Source organism: Myzus persicae, unplaced genomic scaffold (genome assembly GCF_001856785.1).
Source record: "Myzus persicae strain clone G006 unplaced genomic scaffold, MPER_G0061.0, whole genome shotgun sequence".
Taxonomy (NCBI): Eukaryota; Metazoa; Arthropoda; class Insecta; order Hemiptera; family Aphididae; genus Myzus; species Myzus persicae.
The window spans coordinates 88,997-113,481 of NW_019104081.1; the positions used below are offsets into that span (position 1 = coordinate 88,997).

The following is a 24,485-nucleotide window of genomic DNA, read 5'->3' on the forward strand; positions in this document are numbered from 1 at the left end:
GTAAACAAATATACATACATATATGAATCAATGAAAATAATATTATTATTAATTATATTATTATCACTACTGCAGTACTGCATTATGATGATATTATTAAGAGTACCTATATTATGTTATTTGTTCATTGTTGGCCGTTCATAGCCGGCAATAATTAATATTTTATTAATGGATTAGCTACTTATTCTTAATGTACTTTGTACACAAAATACTTGACCGAGTTGACTGGTTAGTGGCTAGGGGCTTCGTGAGTCGGCACTCGAGAGTTAATCGGTGTCGATAAAAATTGCTTTCAATTATCTGTAATTTATATTAAATTATTTATCAAGACTAATTATGATATTCGACATTTCCATTGGATATTATCTCACTGTAGAGCCACTCTCACATTTCATAATATAATTTATATAAAACTTTGATTTTTTTATATTAAAATATTACGTTGAACGATAAACGGATGATAATTTAAATTGTTTATTTCTTAACGTGTGAATACATAGGCAAGCAATTATTACATAAAAATAACTTTGTTATTAGTTAGTTATTAGTTATTACTTACATATTTGTTGTAATTAATAAAGAGTTGCCTACACTACACGACATTTATTTCATTAAATATGTGCTCACTTTAACTTTTCTTCTATTAATTTAATGCATTAAATGTTTGATTATAATACTGTTAACACTTTAACTAACTGTGTCATTGTGTAATAAACATTATTATATATTGTGTATATATAATTATATTAACATATATGTGAGAGTTAAAAATCTATTATTGACTGAATTAACTCAAACTACCTTTAATATAATTGAGTTTTATTTGTATTTGCATTTTATTCAATTACATTTATAACATTCATAATTATGGATCCAAAAAAACCAACTATAAAAGTGGGAATATTAACAAGTAAGATGTATTTTAATATTTTAATACTCCGCAGTCCTATACTAAATTCATACTTTTGAACCTACTTTCAGTTAGTGATACTAGAACACCATCAAAATCTAACATTGATTCTTTCGACTCCAGTGGTCAAGATTTAATTAAATTGATCAATGATTCGAATGTGATTGAATCGGCTAAAGTTGTAAAGTATGATTGTGTCACTGATGATTTTGATCAAATTCAGGTATTGCTTTATATGATCCTTCTGACAATACTAATTAGATTATAAAAGAAAATGTGGCTGTCTATCATTATGCAGTTTACAGTACATTTTTCTATTACAGAGTTAAATTCATTAATTTCCTATGCAAAATGTTGTGTTTTGTTTATAGAGGATACTTTTTATAATTTTTAGTATTAACAATAATTTAATAAGTGTTTTTCGTTGTAAATAAATTTAAACGATCATCTAAAATATATTTTCAAATCATTAAGAAAGTTTTGCAAATAATTATTTGTATTCTTCTTCCGCTTGCTTCATTATGATTTCAGTAGATAAAATAATACTAATTAAGATAATGATTAATACTAAGAAGTACAAGTCTACATATTAATACTTGCACCAATAGTTAAAGTACAGCCAAAAATCAATAGAATTTTGTTTTGTTAAATATAAATTATTTCAGATTGTTTTTGTTACTTAAACACCTTTTATTTTTATTATTAAATATAATAATATTTATTTTGTTCCTATACTGCTAATTAATATATATACTTGACTAAAGACATTCTTTTAATAAAATTTTCATTAATATTTTTAAACATAAATGTTTTTCTTAGGCGAAAATGACCGAATGGTGTTCTGAAAGAAAAGTGGATGTTTTGCTGAGTACAGGTGGTACAGGTTTCAGTGAAAGGGATGTAACTCCTGAAGCAACTCTTGGACTTGTTCAAAAACTGACACCTGGTATAAGCCAAGCAATAATGAACGAGAGTTTAAAAATCACTCCAATGGCAATGCTTTCACGGTATAATTATATATAACTACAATTATTGAGGAAAATGTATTAATAGGTTTATAAATTGATTTCATTTTTAGAGCAGTGTCTGGAATATATGAAAAAACTCTGATTATTAATTTACCAGGAAGCAGTAAAGCAAGTAAAGAGTGTTTAGGTGTGGTTGCCAGTGCCATACCACATGCTGTGTCATTAATTAAAGATGAAAAAGAAATTTCAAAACAATTTCATGAACAATTGAATTTCACATCTAATAACAAATTAAGAATTCCGGTACGTTAAATTACCGATTTTAATATTTTATCATCTAAATCGTTTAAAACTTTTTCTTAAGCGGATATCAGCCAACTATTTGTTTTTTCTTCTTCTGACCCATGTAGAATATAGTTAATATGCATTCAGCAGATCAAATTTTATGTTGTTAGCTTTAACATTGTATTGAAATTAACATACTATCAAACTTTAAGGTAAAAATATTTTCAATGTAATCTTATAGGCTATAGCCTTTTATTAAAATTTTTATTTTTAAGATTAATTGTTTCATATTATAGTTAATTTTTTTTTTGCTCTTTTTGAGCAATGTGAGGCATTTTTCTGAAACTTAAGATTTTAAAGAAAATTTGTCCACAAAAAACAATTATTTTTATTATTAGTGGGTTTTTGTCGTAACTAAATTTCAATGAAAACTGAAATTTTTTTATTTATATTTTTCTTTAATAATTTTTTTTTACTGTAAATTAAACTTTATAAAATTTTTTTTACAAATATTTTTTGGGGCATTGAAGCATTTTTTTTTTTTTTGGTTAATTTTTGATACTTTTTTAGAGCATTAACATTCTAACTCTATAATCATATCATCATATTATTTTAATGATACAAAAATAAATAAATAATATAACTTGCTTCAAATTAAAATATCAATGAAAACCTCTAAGATGCCCCAGATAATTATCTTCTTAATTTAAAAATAACAGTAAAATAGATTATTGTGAAATTAAAAATATCAACGGTTTATGTTTGTAAGACAGAGAGTTAGATAACACACTAACGTCCTCTTAATGGTATTTAGTACTGTTTTTATTGGTAAATTATAAATATTAGTTATTGTCTTAAAATGTTTGATTTTAAACTGTAATCTATTTAGGATTGTGTGACAAAAATTGCATGTCGACACAGAGAATCACAATTTCCAAAGATTTCCATGAAATCAGCTTTAACCATTTTAAAAGAACATGCTGTCATACAATATACGGAAAATAATAAAATTAAGTTAGTGTTACAGATATCTTTTATTATTTAGAATTGTATTTATATACAAGTTGATGATTTTTTTTAAACATAGGTTCTTAATTTTAGTATTAATTTTTGCATATTATATACAATAGTAATCTTTGGTAAAATTTAATAGGTACCCTACTGTTTGGATTTTTTCTACTGGTGATGAACTTGAAAGCAATAAAGATTCACATGGTGGTTATATCAGAGACACTAATTCTGTTATGATAAAACAAATATTGGAACAAGACAACTTTAAGGGACAGATATTCAATTATGGAATTATAAGAGACAAGTGAGTAAAAGTAAATATGTGTAATGTATCTGTATTTTTATGTTAATACAATTTTTTTGTTTTATTAAGTTGGAATGATCTTTGCAAACATTTTGAAGAAGCATTTAATAACGCAGATGTATTAGTGACCAGTGGAGGAGTATCGATGGGCGAAAAAGATTTGATCAAACATGTGCTCAAAGATCACTTTAAAAGCCAAATTCATTTTGGAAGAGTTAATATGAAACCTGGGTAATTATGTTAATAGTTAGTTGCCTATACGGTTATATGTATAAGATAAAAAAATGATGACACTAATATTACAGAATGCCAACTACCTTTGTGACACTTATGTTTAAAGACAAAAAGAAATATATATTTTGTTTGCCTGGTAATCCTGTGTCTGCTGGTGTATGTACACATTTATTCTTATTACCATATTTGAGATCAGTATCTGGAAAAGAATTAATTGTCCATTCCTTAAAAGCAAAGGTAAATAATATGTGTTCAGGTATTATTTATTATATAGTGGAGATTCTTATTTTAAAATAATTTATAATAACATAACTCATGCATTTACAGTTAACACATACTATCAAAGGATTGGATATTAGACCAGAATATCGAAGAGCATTGCTTAAGTATGAAAACGGAGAACTATACGTGTCTTGTTTAAGTAATTATTAATTTTTAACTCATTAAATGTTTGAAAATATTAAGTAAATAGGTATCTTAAAAAAATATAAAAATTCATAGCAGGCGTATTGTCTATAATGTTCCAATTTTAGGTTAGTATAAACATAACATTTTATTCTTTTTTATTACTTTAATTTGAGTTTTAAAGGAAATGATTAGTTAAAATGTGTATTAATAAACAAACGTTTTTAATTAAGAGGACGCCACCCCACATGTGTTGTCTCCGTCTTTAAAGGGTACAAAGTAGCAAAAACTGTTTTGAGCAAAATAGAATCACTCAAGCTATAGTTTAAGCTAAGCATTTAAATGTTCACACTATAAACAAGAAAATATTTACTGTGTAACATTTTTTTTATTTTTTCAAAGTATCAAAATACAAGAAAAGTTCTTATTGTTTAAAAATTCATTATTATTTATTTCAAACTTGAATAACTTTTTTTGTATTTGTGGTATCAAAAAAAAATAAAAACAATATTGCACAGTAAATGTTCTCCTCTTAATAGTATGACAATTTGATTGCTTAGCTTGGAGTACAGCTTGAAGGGTTATATTTTGTGCAAAACAGTTTTGTTATATTGTTCGTTTGTAAGATGGAGACGACACATATGGGTCAGTCCTCTTAAAGACAAATATAATTGTGCTAATATAAAAAAAATCAAGTTCAATTTTCTTTCACATTGCCTTAAAGTTGATATTTTAGTTAAATTGATACTTATTACTCAATATTATATTATGAATTATCTACTTAATCACGAGTGTGTTGAAAGTATAAAGTGTCGCTAATTTAAAACTGTTAGCAAGTTAACCAGTTCAATGATCTATATATATATAAATTAATGTCTGTCTGTATTCCACTTATGCCTTCCTAAACTGTTCATAAATGCGATAAAACTTTGGGAAGTTATTGTGTACAATCCTGTTAATGCATACTACATTCAATCCCTAAATGGGAAATTGTGGGTTATAATATATTATAAAATAGAAGTCTCTTTTTTGTACTTACAAGCATATCAACAAATTTTAATACGGTTTCCACTAATAGATCTATCGAGTCATGGGGAAGGTTTTAATGTATAATTTATCTTGGAAAATTAATTGGGTGGCGGAAAATCAATATCTATATCAATTCAAAGTAACTTTTTTATTAAGGACATACTCAGGAATGGCTAGACTAATTTGGCTGATTTTTTTGTTGTGTTTGTAACTGTCAGGACACTGTATGAAAGAACATTTTAGAAAAATTTACAGGAGAAGTAGGAAATCTGGATGAATAAAATACAACAGTGACGCCAATTATCCAGTAAAAATATAAACTACTTAATAACATATTCTTGTTTATTATAAGGTCGTTTTAGTTATTACTTATTATGATTGAATATAATATTAGACTGATATTTTATAGTTGGACAAAACCATATAACTTAATAAAAATGGTATTCTTAATGTTAATTTTTCTACTTTTGTCCTGGGAACCTTCACATGTGTATTTTAAAGACTGTGCAAATATAACATTCATAATTAAGTATGCACTGGGGCATAAAGTATTGTGGGGGCTGAAAATGTATTTATAATTTCATATTTCATAATCACAAGCTTGTCTCTCCCAAAATGATGGGCGGGATGGCTATAATGTAATATAATCAAACGTGTCCTGACTGACTCACTGACTGATATCACAACTATGATAGCTTGAGGCTTGCAATTTTCACTGTATCTTCATATCACCATGTAAGTCTGCACTAAGAATATATTCAAGATGGCATTTTTTTGTCTTGAACACCTTTACATCAAAATATATCAAATAACGAATTGAACAAAGTTTATATAAGAATATAGAGTTAGCATTTTTATTTTTAACTGGAAAAAAATCTTTAGCATGAGCAACTCCGGTCAGAACAGCTAGCATGTCATAAGACACATACCTATACAATTAAAATAAACAGAATAGCCTATAATCCTAAGAATGGAAGGATCGTACTCTTGAATAAATTTAGTAATAATATAAATACTATCATTGATTATAAATACTTATACTTATTTATAATCAACGATACTAGTAATAATAAATTTAAAATCTAATTTTTTTATAATGTATCATAGCCAACTATCAACAAAGTAGCAGACTTTTGAGTTTTATCGACTCTAACTGTTTGCTCCAATTGCCTTCGTCGTCAAAAACAGCAACTGTTGAATCAAATACAATTATGGATGTTATATTAATTAAAAGTATAGAAAATACATATATTGCACCTATATTACAAGAAATGAACTTATGTATTGAGGTAGAGAACTTATAATTCTGATTATTATTTGTGGTGGATGACCTAACCTAACCTAACCTAACCTATTTAATGGATTATATATTATGTTATTAGCTATCTCAAATCAATAGTACGTATAATAAATAATAATAATTTTTATTTTTAGAGAAGAAGAACATAACACTGTGTATGTTCATGCTTTTAGTTTAGAATAGTATATAACTTTGAAGCTTTCACCCTATATGCCAAAAATTACATTGCCAGACACATATTAATGTACTATCATATAATATAACTAGCTGAATTACCCGGTGTTGCGCGGGAAAACTCCTTTTAGATGTAAAACGCTGTGAAAGCAATGTCTTTTTAAGTATAAATTGTATAATATTTTTAAGTGTAGCCACATCGGTCTAGAATTGAAGTAGTGTTGTTTGGACACCCCCTTCCATGAAGCCATCCAATTTTTGTAAATTAATAACCATATTACTTATTGTATAGTATAATAGCTGGTTTACCCGGCTTAGTCCGGGAGGTATTCAACTATTTTATATAAAAAAAAAATGAGGATGAAAATCTACTATTTTCTTATATTGTACCTTTTTTATTTATTAATTTATTTCCTATACAGCTTTGTTCTGCTATGTCTATCAATAAGGCACAGGGACAGACACTGAAGGTTGCAAGCCATGACATCACGAATCCCCGTTTTACCCACGGACAATTTTATGTTGCTTGCTCCCGTATCAGCTCGGCAAAAAATCTATATGTGTTTGCGCCTCACCAAAGAACAAAAAATATTGTTCACAAAGAAGTATTATAACTTTAATAAAAATATGTACAGAGTTAATATATAAATTAATAAATAAAAAAGGTACAATATAAGAAAATAGTAGTTTTTACAACCTCATTTTTTTTATATAAAATAGTTGAATACCTCCCGGGCTAAGCCGGGTAAACCAGTTATTATACTATACAATAAGTAATATGGTTATTAATTTACAAAAATTGGACGGCTTCATGGAAGGGGGTGTCCAAACAACACTACTTCAATTCTATAAAGACTGATGTGGCTACACTTAAAAATATTATATGATTTACATTTAAAAAGACATTGCTTTCACAGCGTTTTACACCTAAAAAGAGTTTTTCCCAGGCAACGCCGGGTAATTCAGCTAGTATACTATATATATAGTATATAGTATATATTTTATACTATGTACTCCAATAGCTATTATATACAACCATTGTATCGTTAATTGGTTTGTATCCTATTATAAATTACTCTATATAATTATTCATTATTCTTTAGTTTGTAATATTTATTTATTCGTATGGTCATATTAATACATTAACAATACAGATTGATTTTTATTTGTAAAAAATGCCACGACCAAGGCGACAGAATATAGGCCGACGATCACGTAATTATATCGCCCAACAGTATATATTGGAGTACATCTATGGCATAACTGGTCATCGTTCATTGATTACCTATTGTTTTATATTAAAATTTATTCTATGTATTCGGCGGACGAAGTAAACGCAAACCGCGAAACATTAAGAGGCCATAACTCTGGAACCACTTATCGCACGGCGTACAAACTTCACAGAAACCATCTGAATACTAATCTCAATATGTCCTGAAATTTTTATTGAAATCGGTTTGGTATATCTTGAGTTATAAAATTTATTCATAATGTACACTAATTTATATATATATATAGATAAACATTTTAATACCTGTAAATACAATTCAGATTTTGAAGAAGCATAAATAGTAAAAACGAATTTAATATAATTTAAATTAGGGAGTCAATGAATAAAAAATTCAATTTATTAATACTATTACACATTCACGGTATCTTAAGAACTTAAAGACTTAAGCTATGACTCAGTTATATTATATTTCATACTAATCATACTTTATGGAATATTAGAGCATGTAGTTATCATATTAGTCACTTTGAATAACAATTATTGTGAGCCTCGTATGGGTTATGGGCTGGTTACTTTTAATTTGAATTAACACGAGGACAATGCATGTATTAACTAAAAAAAATAAAAAATAAATATTTTATAATATAATAATTATTATTATATTAGTTAATTATCTACAACTAAGATTAACACAAAATTCATTTTTATATGGAAATTAACTTTCTAATATATCTCAAAATTAATTATAATAAAAATAAAATTTCTTGTAAAATGAAAAAATCAGAATTAGAATTGTTTAATATTAAATGGGTTTTATTTTTTATTAAATTCTATTTAGATAATCAAGAAACAAGTCATTTCAGGCAACACAAAAAATGAAAAACCACTTCTCTATTCATGTATAGAAGATGTACTGCATTTGATGACAGAAAATATATTTGTTGCTAAAACTGAAATTATACCAAATGAGTAAATTTACAATTGCCTATTATTATTTAATTTATTAGATATTAGTAATCCAAACATATTGTTGGTTAACGCAATAAAAATTTTTATTAATTATTTTATAATGGTATCATTTTCAGTTTTGCTATGGGTTATGTTTTATATTCACCCATTAATTCTTCTGAAAATTTACCACCGTTTCAAGCCTCTGTAAAAGATGGGTATGCTATTAAGTATGAAGATTATTGGCTTCAAAAGTCTAATTTATTTAATGTTGTACAAGTGTCTGTGGCTGGTACTGTTGTAAGTATAAATTTTTCTTTCAATGTAATGTCTAAACATGATATATTATATAAAAGACTAAGCCCTGTTGTGGTACGGTGGTTGGCCACAGTCACTTACATGTTCTAAGGTCAAGCATTGGCTAGCATTGCAAGCTTTCAGATGGGTGACCATCCAGGTTTTAAGTGACAAATTCTCGTCCCATAGACACATGTTCCAAACCAACTATACCCCTTCCCCCCATAGTAAAACCCAGCTAATAACCACGCAGTTGATGAATTAAAAAAAATAATATATATAAAAGACTGTTTGTTACTGTGTTTAATATTTCTTCAATTTTTAACGTTTTATAGCCCGGTTGTCAAAAACAGATAGGACTAGGAGAATGTGCACGTATTAGTACTGGTGCACCTATACCACCAAGAGCCAATTGTGTAGTACAAGTTGAAGATACATCTGTTGAAACTAAGTCATCTGATGGAAAAGTTGAAATTACTATTGCTATATTAAAAGAACCTAAACTCTTTGAAAATATTAGGTAAGCTTAACTCAGTATAATTATTTACCTATATACTGCAATCACATAGTAAAATCACTCATTTCATGAACTGAATATCCAGATAGTGAAATTTGTCCAGAATATAAACTGAAGAAAATATATTATACGAGCATCTATTTCACGAAATAGACAATATTTATATTGTATGTTGTGTGAAATTATTATAAAACAAATTTATTTTTAATTAATCATACATATATTATTTATAAATAAACTGTGCCTATGTTTCTATATCTTTATGAACAAAATTATTATTGGATTGATTTAAACAATTATTAATTATGACAGTAAACAATTAATCTATATATATATAAGAATCTAACTTGATTTTGGAGACGAAGGAAACCGGTTTTGAACCCTCATTATAATAATAATAATAATGAACTAATTACCAATTATTTTCATTTATCCACCCATAACGATGTCTGTTTCTTTTTTTTTAATCGTTGTATTATTTGTATAGCCAAAAAATAGTCTTATGTTTTTAAATTAAATTATAAAAAAATAATTTCTTCCGGAGGATGTCGGGCAGCTAGTATTATATAATGAACTATATATTTTTGTCCATAAAACAGTACACAAAAGTATAGCTTATTATGGTATAATTTATGCTAAATAACATTGAAAAATTGTTTTATAATAATTACACAATGTATACACTATAGGTATTGTCCATTTCATGAAATGGATGTCCATATAATATATTTTTGCCAAAGTTTACAATCTAGATGAATTTTAGTATCTGGATATCTAGTGTCTGAAATGAGTGATTTTACAGTTGATGCAAAATATTATACACTATTCAGAATTAGAAACAGGGATTAGCTAATGTATTAGTATTTAAATTTGTAAGTACAGATTTTAATTTCCTTAAAAACCACATAAAACAAACATACTCCAGTACATTTTAATACAGTAAAACCTCTGTACAATGGAATCATTTGGTACCAACTAATTTTTTCTTTATAAAAGAGATTTAGTTATAGAGACACTAAAATATATGGGACTCTTGTTGTTTTCTTTTGTAAGGAGGTTTCTGCCTTGTAAGCTACCGTTATTAAGATGTTTTACTATATTCAGTTATTTGATTAAAGATTTATAATTCAAAAATAAAATAATATTTTATTCTTTTAGAAATATTGGTTCTGACATTTCTGTAGGACAACGTCTTCTAGATCAAAAAACTGTTCTTGGTCCCTTTGAAATAGCTTTGCTACGTTCTGTGGGTTGTGAAAATGTGGAGGTGTACAAGTAAGTTTTAATAAAAAATAATGTACATTGCAGACATAAATATATTTACCTAAAAATATTTTGAATAGATGTCCATCAATACACATTGTTGCATGTAATGATAATTCGGCTTATGCAATATCTCATAAATTAAAAAATATGTTGAAAGTGCCTGACTTTAAAGGAAATATATTTAGCCAATCATTATGTAAAAAGTTAGTAAATATTTTCGAACTGTTTTGTTAAGTTCTTAATTGAAATTCCAATATTTTCTATCAACAGCTTAACCAAATCTCCTGGACAATTTGATTTTGTATTTGATTATGATAATCCTATTATTATATTTTGTGGAAATGTTAATGAATTTTGTTATGATAATGTTGAATCACATATTCATATTAGTAACGATACACGCAAGTAAGTATAAAAGTGCATTTAATAAATTATTTTAATAAATCTGAAAAGTGTTGATAATGCATATAGATTAATTATAAATGTAAATTACCCTACAGGATTTCACTTGGATTTGGCAGAATGTTGATAGGAACTGACGAGAAATCAGTAGTATTTTTACACATTAATACATGTGACTCAGAGTCTATCTATAACTGTGTACATTTATTTATATTGCCTTTTTTGAGATACATTACTGGCAGAAAAAAAATTATTTCTTCAATAAAAACAAAAGTAATTGTTTTAATTCAAAACCAATGATAGTTTCCATTGAGATAAAATATCTATTTTATAATTTTCAGTGTACTATGTCTTCAGATTGCTTACCTACAGACAAATTTGAAAAAGCCGAACTTCATTACGAAGATGGTGAATTTAAGGTTACTTGTTTCACAAGTAAGTTTAATGACTACATATTATAATATTTTGTTCAAAACTAATATGTGTTAGTTAATATAAAATTATTAAAATAAAATAAATTTATTACCACGATTCTTTTATAAGTATGTTTAATATTGAGAATATGCACTCATAATTTGATAATGTTAACAATCTTAAATTAAGTTTCTATAATGTCTGTTCAATAATCAAATCATTTGTTGTTTAGGTATTGTAATAGCAGTGTTTGAGAAGTTACATTTTTTTGTAATTCAATTGCATTGAAATTTACTTTAAAAATTGTTATTAAATTATTTTAAGTTACTTTTTTTTTTTATTTGGTCAAATTATATTACCTACTTTTGGGTTAAAGAACTAACTTAATTTACAAATAAAGTTTATTTTTGATTTTTAACTTTCAGTTATATAACTAGAGCGTAGTAATTATGCTGTCAATACATTAACTAAAAATAGCAACAATCATCGATATAAAATTATATATTATGTGTATTTAAGAACCACTTCGAACAAAATATGTATCATATTATTTTATTCTTTATTTTTATTTTTTATTTGTTTTAAACAACAATGTATGTTCCTAATCATTACTTATCAAAAATCAATTTTTATTTTTTAAATAGCTATATAAAAATGTTTCTGTCCAAAAATCAAACTTGTATTGGGTATTTTTATAATATAATTGCATTGGTTCTTAAAATATTTTAAACAATAATAAAGTAACTAGTAATTTAGTAATTGTGCTATACTCCGTGCCACTAGAGAAGCAACCCGTGTTCCAACCAAATTGCGTTTGAATTCAGGCATTCTCCATATATTTAAGGGACAAAGTGGGGGAAACGGAGCCTAATAACGCTCACTGCCGTTAGTCTGTATGCGCGAAACGAGTACCTTCTCTTGTGGCACGGTGAATACAAGAAAGGAACTTAAATTACCTACAATAAAATGTAACTAAGTTACTGTTACATAAACAGTAATTTTGTTACAGTAACTTGTAACTTAAGTTAAGTTATTGGCCAACACTAATTAATTGTTACTTAATTTAAACTTAGAAATACACAAATGCAATACAGTAATATTAATGACCTTAATAACTTTTATTTTTGTTTTAGTGAACCATCAAAGTTGTCTTGTAAATATGCCATCTTCGTCAGATGAAATTAATATTAAGTTGAAAGGGGGGGAAAAAACTGAATTAGATGCTATCATCACTGAAAATTCAAATTCTTATTTTATTCATTACTAATTTTTTCTTTAAAATGTTATCACTTAAAATATATATTCTACTTGATTACAATAGTTTTAAATGTTTAATCTATATACTTACTTATCTATTATAATATATTATGTTGTCAAATTATTATATTATGTTATTATAATATATTATAAGATATGCCATAAAATGTTAATTAAACAGCATGCTAGATTTTAAGTTTAAATGTAATTTAAATTTTTACATTCATAATGCAAAATATATAATATTTATATTTATTATTCTATTAACTAGATTTATGAATACCTCTTGGTAAAAATTAAAAGTAGAAAAGTTTATGAACATCTTAGTACAAGAAAAATATTAGCTTTATCTTGTATAGATACTCTAGGGATATATATAACAAAAATGTCTAATCTGTACAATTTTTGATTTTTTAAGCAAAGGAGCAGATTGTAAGTTAAACAAGGTTAATTTTTTTAGGTATACTTTCTATCTTAGCAATCAAATTTAAGTATAAATTATTAGGTATTATTATTTGGTAATAGATTTTATGATTTTTTTTACGAATTCTATTATTAGATGAAAAGAATTAAGTGAATCAGTTTCATTTAATAAAAAACTCTAAAGTTTGATGGTTTGGTAAACTTTTGCAACTATACTCCTGAACATCAAAAAGATAGTAAAGGTCTTAATGTAGCAAGCATTTCAAGGAAAATGGGTTTAGACCTTGGCATTTTTTTCTGGAGTAAAGGTTGTGCTTTAAGTACAGTGTTTCACAAGATTGTTATTAAGTGTTATACTTTTGGAGAAGTCTGGTTTCCATGTAGATGCTATTAAAATTGATGGAGCTACATGGAATCAAAGCAAGTGGTCAAAGTTTGGAATTTTGTCTGAAAATGTTAGTTGTGTACATATTTATGACTCATCGAAAAGATTATGATTCTTATCAAATTTTCTCCACCCCATTCAAATTTTAGAAATTGCATAGTGAAGAATTGAATATTGGGTAGTATAATTTTTTTTTTTTTAATATTAGATCAAAGTGCAATGATTTGTTTAACTTAATTTCTATTTATTTATTAATGGTTTTATTTTTAATAACTAATACCAAATCATATTTATCTTCTTTGACTACCACAGTAATATATTATAATACACCTAAATATTTAAGTATAATATCACAGTTAATATTAAAGACTTATATATTATTATTATTTATTAGGTAAATTAATTTATATGTAGGTATGGTAAGACTATATTCATTATGCATAAATATGTTCTTATTTGTCAAAAATCAATTAATTAAACAAGTCATTGCACAGTGCGAAATTTTGATCTGTAAACTTTATAGATACATTATGTTCACTAAAACGTAATCATATAATTTAATTTAACTTTTCTCGTTGTACTGAATAACAGACACCAGAAGATAAAAAAGTTAAGCTAAAACATTGGGATGCCATAATTTCTTCTGAAAATCGTTTAGGTTTTAGTTTAAAAATATGTTCTGGTTTAAGTAATGATGAAATACATCCTAAACCTTATCAAACAATGCATATAAAATAATATATATTTATGTTATAAGGCATAGATTTTTTTTTAATCATATATATTTATGTTAAAAGGTATAACATTTTTTATAATAATATATATTATTTATGTTAAGGTATACAATTTTTTATAATAATTTAGATATGTGATCTATAATAGTATGTTTTGTAGTAACAAAAAATGTTTTATTGAAAGTGGTTAGGTTAGGTTCAATCTGTTTTATTTTCAACTTTAACTCTGTTTATTTTCATTTTTATACAAGAATTTCTTAAGAAAATGTCTATAACTCTTTTGCAACAATAATATGCGCCCTCCACTCATATTGCACTTATTGATTACAAATTCCTTATTTTAGTTTTATAAATGACCTTGTGTGCCCCCACACAAGCATGCTCAGTAGAGCCCATAGGTAACCTATTCTTTGAAACAAACACTTAATAATAATAAATTTGATTTGTTGATTATTAAGGTGCCCTTTGCCAATGTACACTACAGTAGTAATGATTCTATGCTGTTAAATTTACCAAATTTTAATACAAATAATTTCAACTAATAAATACTCCATTATTTGATTTTTGAAATGAGTAAAAATTGGAGATCAGTGTATCCTGTAGGAAGTCTTTCTGTCTGATAAAAAAATAATTATCAAAGTCCGACATTTTTACAAGGGCTGTGTTTTTCTTGTGAAGTCATTATTGTTAATATCACACACAGTATGTCCATATCAACACCTTCTAACTAGGTATTGAATAGTAGATGAGTGGAATTGTATAATAATGAAGGCGGCAACTAAAATTCAAATTTCATATAATTCAGAAAAAGTTATAAAATCGGTCCACTTTAATTTAATATTGTACCTAGATACCAGTGTACCACTAGCCGTAAGACCAAAAAATATAATCAAAAAAGTTTAGATACCTAATTAAAATAAGGTAGATTTTGTCAGACGAGAAACTGATGAATGGCGATGTGGGAACGCCAGTACATACTAGATTATAAAAAAACCAAATAATTTTGAATTAGCCACACAAGATTACCAGATAAAAGTTTTATCGTAATGTGACTATCAAATGGTTAATCAAACTAACCTACCTAACCATTGCAAATAAATTATAATGTTAATCGTCATTTGTTAATAGCTATCAAGTTACAGCAGTAGTGTCCCAATATTATTCTGTTCTAGTAAGTACCCCAGATGCTCAGTACCATTCAACATTGTTCAGGATCTCAGATTTCCGGAATCAAAAGACAAATAATAACTATAAGTTTAGTAGAAGTAAGTTTTCTTATAAAATTAAAAACGCCGATATTTTAAAATGAATTAATGATATCGATGCGAGGCATCAAATATATTGATACGTCTACGGATGTGGATTGTGCGATGCCAGTTCCAGAATTTGGACTATTTGGAGTAGGAGTAAGCGACGCGTTAACGCGTTATCGTTATCACGTATCACTTAAGATATAGCCCATGAAGCGTCTGTGGATTTATACATATTTACATAATATTTTAGTCACCACGACGACCTGTTGTTGTGGCTGCCAACCACGACAGCACATTCAAACGACGGTGGGTCACGACGCGTCGTCCATGCGACACTCGTGTCACACCTTAAAAACATAGAACAGACGTCGGGTTGGTTATAAAGTCGTCTGGGCCATTTGCACCGAGTTACCGAGATAACGGTCGACGAAACGAAGCCGCTGTCACTGCGATTATTTTCTCCGGTGCTTGTACTAAGGTCTAGTTGTCGTAAGGATTAGCTTCTTTCTCGCCGTTGACGCTCTGTCTCAGGTCTACAACTGCGCCCCAAGTCGGATTGAAATCTCGACTCCAACGGTAGTATCGTCAAAGTTGTTTTTGTATGGTAATGATAGATCCTAGCCGTACGCTCTGAAATTCCGGTCGATACCGTGACGACACCTTTTTGTCTGACGTGATCTGAAGTGTCCGTCATGCCCAAGTCACTAAAACTCGATAGGTGTCTGCCATCGACATCGTCTGCGTCTGGCGTGCTGTTGCCCGATCACTACGTCGAGAACGATCCAATCATACAAACAATTCTTGAATTCAAGGCATCAGAATGCAAATTGTCCAGGCATGAGAAACTGGTGAAGCTATCCAGTAAATCCTCCTGTCAGGTAATATAGCTCTCATCACGTCAACCCAAGTTGGTTATCCTTTTGAAATTGTTTTCATCCAAAACTGCCCTAACCAGTGCTGTAGACAGGAGCTTAATATGGAGGGAGGGGTTTATCATAATAATTATATATTATATAATTAATTAATTAATGTAATAAATACAATAATATACTTTGAATGCTGTATGGGGGGGGGGGGGAGCTTCTACCCCCTCCCCTTGTTTACGGCCCTAGCTCAATCCTCTTTTAATTTCTTTTTCAGACTTAAGAACGATGTCAATGCTTATGTTTTAATCTTAAGTCATCTTCATTTTGAGTAAAAAAACAGTCCAATATTGGTCAAACATCTTTTCATGCACCTATATATTTGTTGATTTATATTTACTTATTTCTAATATATTTGTTTTATTTCATCCTTAATTATACTTGCTATAATACCTGCTTTTAAAATTGTGTATATATAAATTAATAAGAATTAGAAAGGATAAAAAAACATATTTACTTATGCAATTACTGTACTGTGTCAACAAGTTAAAGTTTCTCAAGAAGTAGTTAATTTTATATTACATTTAACTTAATTTTTAGGTTTCAACTTGCCAATGTAGTGGATGGCGAGGTAGGCGTGATAATCGTTTGATGTCTTCAACTTGCACAAAATCTGGTTGTAGTCATCCTTTATGTAAGTAAAAGTTTAATGATTAACTAGTTAAAGTATAGTATAGTTACTGCATTCTTCTTAAATAACTCTAAAATATGTAGTTATAAAATGATGAAAATGTTATTCAAGTTTAGTATGATTATAATTTTCCTGACTTAAAGGCACACTTCTCAAACATTTTAAGAACTACTGACACTTATTGAATACAATTATAAAACGCAAATTACTTAATTGCTATTCTAACTCTACTAATTTTTCTTGAGTATGTATAATATAAAAAAATAATAGATAAATAACATTTGAATACTACTTTTTATACAACATATTAAACATATTGTGAATGTGAACAATGTATTTATAATATAAATATAATTGATTGAAGAATGAAAGTGGCTGGCCAATGGTCTCAATTTTGTCAATTGTATAGCTAAGATTATAAATAATAGATAAATACCTGTTCTTAACATGCAAATTTAACAAAATAAAATAAATCCAAAAGCTTGATAGGAAGTCTCAATAGTGGTACAATTTCAACCAATTTGAGACATATGTTCATACTAATATTAGACTAAGACTTAAATTAATTAAATATTTTATCAAATATGTAATATATTTAATTATTGTAAAATAATAGATACCTACTACTTATGCTACTTTTTGGTTATGTATAAAAGTATGATTGTATACATAAATAAATATAAATAATTTGTTCATAGATATTATTTTTTTATTTTTTAGCTTCTCATATATCTCATTTAGAAAGTGCCAAGGATGAAGAGTTAAACACCTTATTAGGATTAGTATTTGATCTCGATAATTTATCGGTCACTGTAAACAAAGATTTAAAAAAACCAAATATTGAGAGAAATTATGTACAAGAAGACACTTATGGCGCAGTTTATCATGTAAGTAACGCTTATAATCTTATCACATTTATTAACTTCCTGGAATTTATTTAAACTATTATGCTTTAGGAATTACGAAATTTTGTGTATCCCGGATCTTGTATCACACTTGATAAATTATTTGGAACTCCACCATTTGAAAATCCAAACATAGTTAAAGCTTTAATGAACTTTAATATGTATAAGTTTGGACATGACAGCTCTGTAAGTCTAATATTAAATTACTCAATACCATTATAAGTATTAATTTAAAAATATATACCTCTTATTTAAATAACTTTATAACCATAAAAAAATGTTATGTTGTAGCAATTGAAAATTGCTTTGAAAATCAGTAAATTTTTAACAAAACATTTTGATCTTTGGAAATGGATTTCTCCTAAGGAATTACCGCATTGTAAAACATTTCAACATAGGAAAAATTATGAATTCTACTATCAAAGGTAGCTATAAATAATTATCTATATACAACACTGTTGTATTGAGTAAACATGTTTATAATATATTTTTGTTGTGTTTTAGATATTTAGTATTTTGTCTACTACCCAAATATCTTCATTCAATTGCACCAAGTTTTAAAATGAGTTTGATATTTGGTCAAGATATTCTTAAGTATACTTTAAAATCATTTAGAATGCATTTAACAGATTGGTGTCACGCATCAGCCCCAAAATGGTCAAATCATCGAAAACACTTTTGCATGAGCTATTTACCCAAGTAAATAATACATTTAATAAAAAAACTTATTTAAGCATACTGAATTAGAAACACATAACATTGTTTTTTTTTTTTAATTTTAGGTATATGAATTTATTAGAAGAAGAAGTGTATGCTGTTCATTCGCCAATATGGGACTTACATTTTAAAGATTCTGATTTAAAAAAAATTATTCTTACTGGTAAACAGATCACTCTTTTTTAATATGTATATTTTTAATCATGTCTTTTTTCCCCTTGATTTAAACAATTACCTTAACATTTTAGATTCTTTAGACTCCGGGCTAGATGAAACTAAGGAAGCAGAACATAAAGATCGTAGAAAAAAAGATAAACATCCAAATGAGTATGTATGATGTATACAACTTAGTTGTTAAAAACAAATGTTAAATTCAATTTAAAAAAAACTAATTGGTACTAATTTATTTTGTTATTATTAACTTAAAAAAATATAAATATTCCTGTTATATTGTTAGGTACTTAATATGTTTCATTTCATTCTCCCAATAGTTAACAATTTGAATATAACCATATTAGATACATTAGTAATTTTAAAATAAAAATTAATTTTATTATTTTTTAGAGATATGTCAATGAAACCAAATGAAAAACATGGTTTTGAAGATGCTATATCAGAAGACAAAATTATAGAAATTCTAAAAAATGTCCAAAGTGGGCCTATCACTTACTCCAAGGTAAAATGTATTTTAAAACTAATTTTAGATATATATATATTTAAATATAACTATGAAAATGAATCATTTTTCCTTTCCCATTAGTGTGTTATTAAGAAAAATTATCAAAAATAACTAATGTGTATTGACCAGATCATAATAGTTAGTATTTATTTAACCTATCATTTGTTTCTTAGTTATAAATCTAGGTAGTTCTAAACAAATTTTCATTCACTGTAGACTTAAGTTATGTTTAATTTTTTTACATTTGTATTTTGTATACTACATTACTTTTAAGCTGTAATTTTTTCTAACCATTCTTAAAGTTCAAAAGTATTTTATACATATTTTTAAATGTTTAAAAGATCACTTTCATGAGTTTCATTAACTTAAAATGTCCGGTAATATAGGTTGCTTAAATTTTTTGATTTATTGTTTAATAGTTGTGTTTAAAATTTGTATGTTCACAATACATTTCAATAAGTATTAAAATTTTTATATTGAAACTAACATAACAATAATTTAGGAGTTTGGATTAGAAACTGAACCTCGAGGACATCAAGCTCGGACAGAAGAAGAGCAAGGTACTATACGCTTTGTGGTTATTGGCAATTCATTAGATTCAAGAGTCGAAAAAAGTACTATGTTGTGGCTTATGCAACTAAGAAATTTGTTTAGAACTCAATTGCCAAGAATGCCAGTTAGATACATTACTCGACTAGTATTTGATACGTGAGTATTTATTTTTACTAAAATTTCAATGGTAATATGACAATTATTATCATTATTTATATGTTTCTTTAGATATCTAGGTATCTTTAAAATTTAGTTTTATAATCAGTAGTTTTCCATTTTGGATTTGCTGATTTTGTTCTCAAAATATTTAACTCATATGTAGTATAGTCAGTCAAAATCAAAAAGATTGTAATATAACTTTTGAAAACAGTATGATGTATTTTTATAATTATTATTCATATATGTTCATAAATTGAAAGGAAAATAGATTTTAACTGATTTACAGAAAACAATAAAATTCTGGAACAAAAGCAATTATTTGTAGCTAAAATTTATTGTATATCAAGATATAATAAATACAAATTTATATTTTTTAATAATATACAGGAAACATAAGACACTAGCTTTGTTGAAAGAAGGCGTTCCAATTGGTGGTATTTGTTTTTGTCCATTTGTATCTCAAGGTTTTACCGAAATTGTATTCTGTGCAGTCAAAGTTGACCAACAAGAAAATGGATATGGAACACAACTAATGAATCATTTAAAAGACTATCATATTCAACATAATATACTTAATTTTCTTACTTATGCTGATAAACTTGCAATTGGTATGGCTTGTGATAAATAATACCAGATTATTATAACTTATTTAAAATATTTTCATAGAATATTTTAAGAAGCAAGGGTTTAGTCAAGATGTGAGAATATCAAAGAAAATACATCAAGAATATATTAAACATTATCAGGGTGCAATATTAATGCATTGTGAACTAAATCCAAAAATTGTTTATACTCAATTAACATCAGTAATACGTGTACAAAAAGAAGTAAATTAAGTACATATATTTGTCGCCTAAATAACTAATAAGAAAACACTTTTATAGATAGTTAAGACTCTGGTGGAAGAAAAACACATGAAAATAGAAAGGCATTACCCAGGCCTAACATGTTTCTTAGATGGTGTTCGAATGGTCACAATTGAATCAATACCTGGTGTCATGGATACTGGTTGGACACCATCAACTCGGGCTACAAGAAATAGTCGTGTTACAGAAGAAACAACTGATATTGATGTTTTGGCTAAACACCTAAAAAAAGTTTTGCAATTTGTAAGTATATAAAATAAAAAATATTAAAATGATGACGTCAGCTCTATATTTTATTTTATCTTAGACAAAATACATTCACATGTTGTATTTTTACAATTCTTGAGTAATCTTAGAGAAAAAGCACCTATTACAAAAATTATAGAAAATAATATTTTTGAAAATTTGACGTATAGGTTTTATGTTAAATTAATATTTGACAACAAATTTTAAGAAAATATTTCGATAAATGAATGTGTAATGTCAAACTCTCAAAAATATATTTTTTGATAATTTTTATGACAAGGGATTTTAATATAAGATTACTCAAATATATATACACTAGCTGATAGCTGTCCCATGTATAATATAGCTATATTAAAACCTTTCTTTTACCCCCTTAGAGGTCGAATTTTGAAAAATCCTTTCTTAAAGCTCTTCTACGTTGCTTAAAGAACCTCTGTACAAAATTTCAAATTTCTAGACCCAGTGGTTTGGTCTGGGGGTTGATGAGAGAATATGGGAGTCTCCTTTAAGTATATATATATCTTAGATTTTCATTAGTTCAATCGAAAAATAATTTGTTAAGTATACTTATAACAGTATTAAAACAAATAAGTAATTATTAATTGTATTTGGTTTTTTAGCTGAATTTGTATAATTTGTAATAATTTGTATAATTGAGCTATTCGATGTTTTCCATTCAACTCTTAACTTAATAAAAATGTTATGTTAGTTTGTAGTTTATAATTTCAGCAAGTATTCCTTGAAAGCATGTATATAGCGGTTGTAGCCGTTGCCACGTCCGATCAACCATAGGCAAATTAATTGTCTTAGTGTCGTGTTGAAACAAATATCTATTATATCATTATTATACCTTTGCTAGCTGATCCCTTGCACTTTGTTGTCCTCTAAAAATGCCAACTCTATATGAGACTCGCTTGTGGTTAGGTAATGTGAACAGTATATTATCAGGTAGGCTATCTACCTGTGGTGGATTGCGGACCCTGCTAGGTGCACACTCTATATGAATAATATGTTAAATTTTAAATTTATTAATTATTTTGACTGTGTGCATTCTGATGAGCAGCTATAAATGTAGTGGTAGGCAATGTACTAAAATTCGATTTGATGCATTCTTAAGCCTGATCTACCCGATTAACCAATGGCAACCAAAAAAAAATTAAGAAAATAAGTTATTAATTTAAATAAACAATACAATTGTATATCTAAACACATATTGTATGGTACTGCAGCTTGTGGTTGACTTAGGTTTGTTTACAATGTTAAGCGTTATTGCTTAAACTAACCATGATGAATAAACACTTATCAAAAAACTCACTGTAAAATGTTTCATTAATCTTCCGATTGTTTCCATTGTGAAATGAGCACTAAAAAAGTATAAATTAACTGTTTTATATCATAGATAGAAGAAAGATGGATCTGTTTTAAATGATAAGCAATAAGCGTGATGCCTCGACTAAGGAAAATAGAGATATCTTTGTATACATAGATTGTAGAATTTTACTTCTCGAAAAAATTCATATCTACACGCCAATCAAACACATAGTTAGAAGGACAAAAAGTTATGGTTGCATGTCGCTATAGAAACCCACAAGTCTGCAGTCAGGCTATAAAATATGTATATTAGTTAAACAAATTTTGTAAAGTTTTGTAAAATGTTGCACGTTGACCAGAGATAGAGAGAAAGCAAATAATGTCCCTAAACAACCGCTTAAAGTATTAATAATAGCTACTTAATCATTAAAAATTGTTCTTTATAATCTAAGTTACTACAAACATGTTTTTATGCATATCATTTTTTTCATTGTGGATATCAATCATTTTGTTTTTTATTTATTAACCTAACCATATGTCAATTTTTTAGGTAAAAAACAATGCATTGTCTGAGCCATTCTTGAATCCAGTTGATAAAAAAGTTCCTGGTTACTATGAGCTTATTAAATATCCTATGGGTAAGTTTTTTTTTTTATAAATAGAATTTTGTTTTCTAAACATGAAAAATCTTTTAATTATATAACAGTGACTCATTATATTGTAAGAGATGTGATAATTAAAAAAAATAATGTAATGTGAGAATGCATTTTAAAATGAACAAAGATTCATTATTCTTAATATATACTTAATATATAATATGTTAGCTAAAAGTGTTTTACCAATTCACTTAACAAATGTATTAGAATCAAAATAGATTACCAATATAATATCAATGCAAACATAAAATACATAATTATCAATTTTACTTAATTTAATATGTCACTGCTACTGTATGAGGATTTTATTTTATTATTGTCTTTTATTTAATAAGTGTATTTGATTTACAGACTTGAGTACAATTGGTAAGCGATTGACTTCAGGCTACTATGTAACTAGAAAGTTATTTATTGCTGATATGAGACGAATGTTTAGCAACTGTAAAACATTTAACCCAGAAGATTCATATTGGGCAAACTGTGCAGTTGAATTGGAAAGACTTTTCCAGATTAAAATGAAAGAAATGGGACTCTGGGATTACTAAATTTAGTATTCTTTATATATTTTTGTATTTCGCATAACAAATATGCGTAATTGTAAAACTTTTAGTATATATTTATAAAAATACATTATACATATAAAGGTTAAATTTATTTTGATGTTCAGATACAATATTATGTTGACATGATTTTTACTACTAGAAAATAAAATCAATTAACAGAGTATTGTTTTTATTGTATTACATAGAATTATTAATAATAGTATGTATATAGTCTTGATAATTATTTTATATTATTTATAACAACTTTTGTAGAAATTAGCTAACGTAATTTAATAATGTCACTGATTTAAGTAGAAATATGTGTATGAATTATACAATGATTGTTTCACTTAAATTATTTTTCTACCATATTTGGAATTCTATGCATTCTACTTATAATTAATTAATTTTAAGTGTGGAAAACAGGATATGTTTTATACATCTGATGTCTAACAACAAATATGTATCTCTGTTGTTATCTTATTAAAATTTTGCAGGACCAGCAATGTACTCTAGGTTAAAAAATATTTTATAAGCTATAATGTTAATTT

At 26.9% G+C, this 24,485-nt stretch overlaps 2 protein-coding genes across 2 annotated transcripts; both read left to right on the top strand.

Moving 5' to 3' along the window:
- The first annotated feature begins 73 nt into the window (after positions 1–73).
- Positions 74–13,021, top strand: LOC111038470 (gephyrin-like). The gene is made up of 19 exons (XM_022321594.1): positions 74–910; positions 982–1,133; positions 1,730–1,917; positions 1,989–2,181; positions 3,053–3,177; positions 3,317–3,478; positions 3,548–3,709; positions 3,784–3,949; positions 4,040–4,133; positions 6,254–6,435; positions 8,690–8,820; positions 8,937–9,099; positions 9,432–9,616; positions 10,772–10,888; positions 10,957–11,082; positions 11,150–11,284; positions 11,380–11,554; positions 11,623–11,716; positions 12,829–13,021. Exons 1-19 carry the CDS (start codon positions 868–870, stop codon positions 12,960–12,962), a joined length of 2,727 nt encoding a protein of 908 aa, XP_022177286.1. The 5' UTR covers positions 74–867; the 3' UTR covers positions 12,963–13,021.
- Positions 13,022–15,955: 2,934 nt separating this feature from the next.
- LOC111038477 (histone acetyltransferase KAT2B-like) lies at positions 15,956–24,085 on the top strand. Its single transcript, XM_022321602.1, has 15 exons — positions 15,956–16,625; positions 17,211–17,304; positions 18,022–18,188; positions 18,258–18,392; positions 18,498–18,631; positions 18,711–18,905; positions 18,989–19,086; positions 19,172–19,250; positions 19,488–19,599; positions 20,105–20,310; positions 20,701–20,921; positions 20,980–21,140; positions 21,198–21,422; positions 23,287–23,374; positions 23,744–24,085. Exons 1-15 carry the CDS (start codon positions 16,440–16,442, stop codon positions 23,935–23,937), a joined length of 2,295 nt encoding a protein of 764 aa, XP_022177294.1. The 5' UTR covers positions 15,956–16,439; the 3' UTR covers positions 23,938–24,085.
- The last annotated feature ends 400 nt before the right edge of the window (positions 24,086–24,485 follow it).

Coding starts and splice junctions, on each gene's coding strand:
- LOC111038470 (XM_022321594.1), top strand. CDS start 868: ATGGATCCAAAAAAACCAACTATAAAAGTGGGAATATTAACAA. Junction 2,182..3,052: donor ATAACAAATTAAGAATTCCG/GTACGTTAAATT, acceptor TAATCTATTTAG/GATTGTGTGACAAAAATTGC. Junction 11,285..11,379: donor ATTAGTAACGATACACGCAA/GTAAGTATAAAA, acceptor ATTACCCTACAG/GATTTCACTTGGATTTGGCA.
- LOC111038477 (XM_022321602.1), top strand. CDS start 16,440: ATGCCCAAGTCACTAAAACTCGATAGGTGTCTGCCATCGACATCGTCT. Junction 16,626..17,210: donor CCAGTAAATCCTCCTGTCAG/GTAATATAGCTC, acceptor CTTAATTTTTAG/GTTTCAACTTGCCAATGTAG. Junction 18,189..18,257: donor CTTATGGCGCAGTTTATCAT/GTAAGTAACGCT, acceptor ATTATGCTTTAG/GAATTACGAAATTTTGTGTA.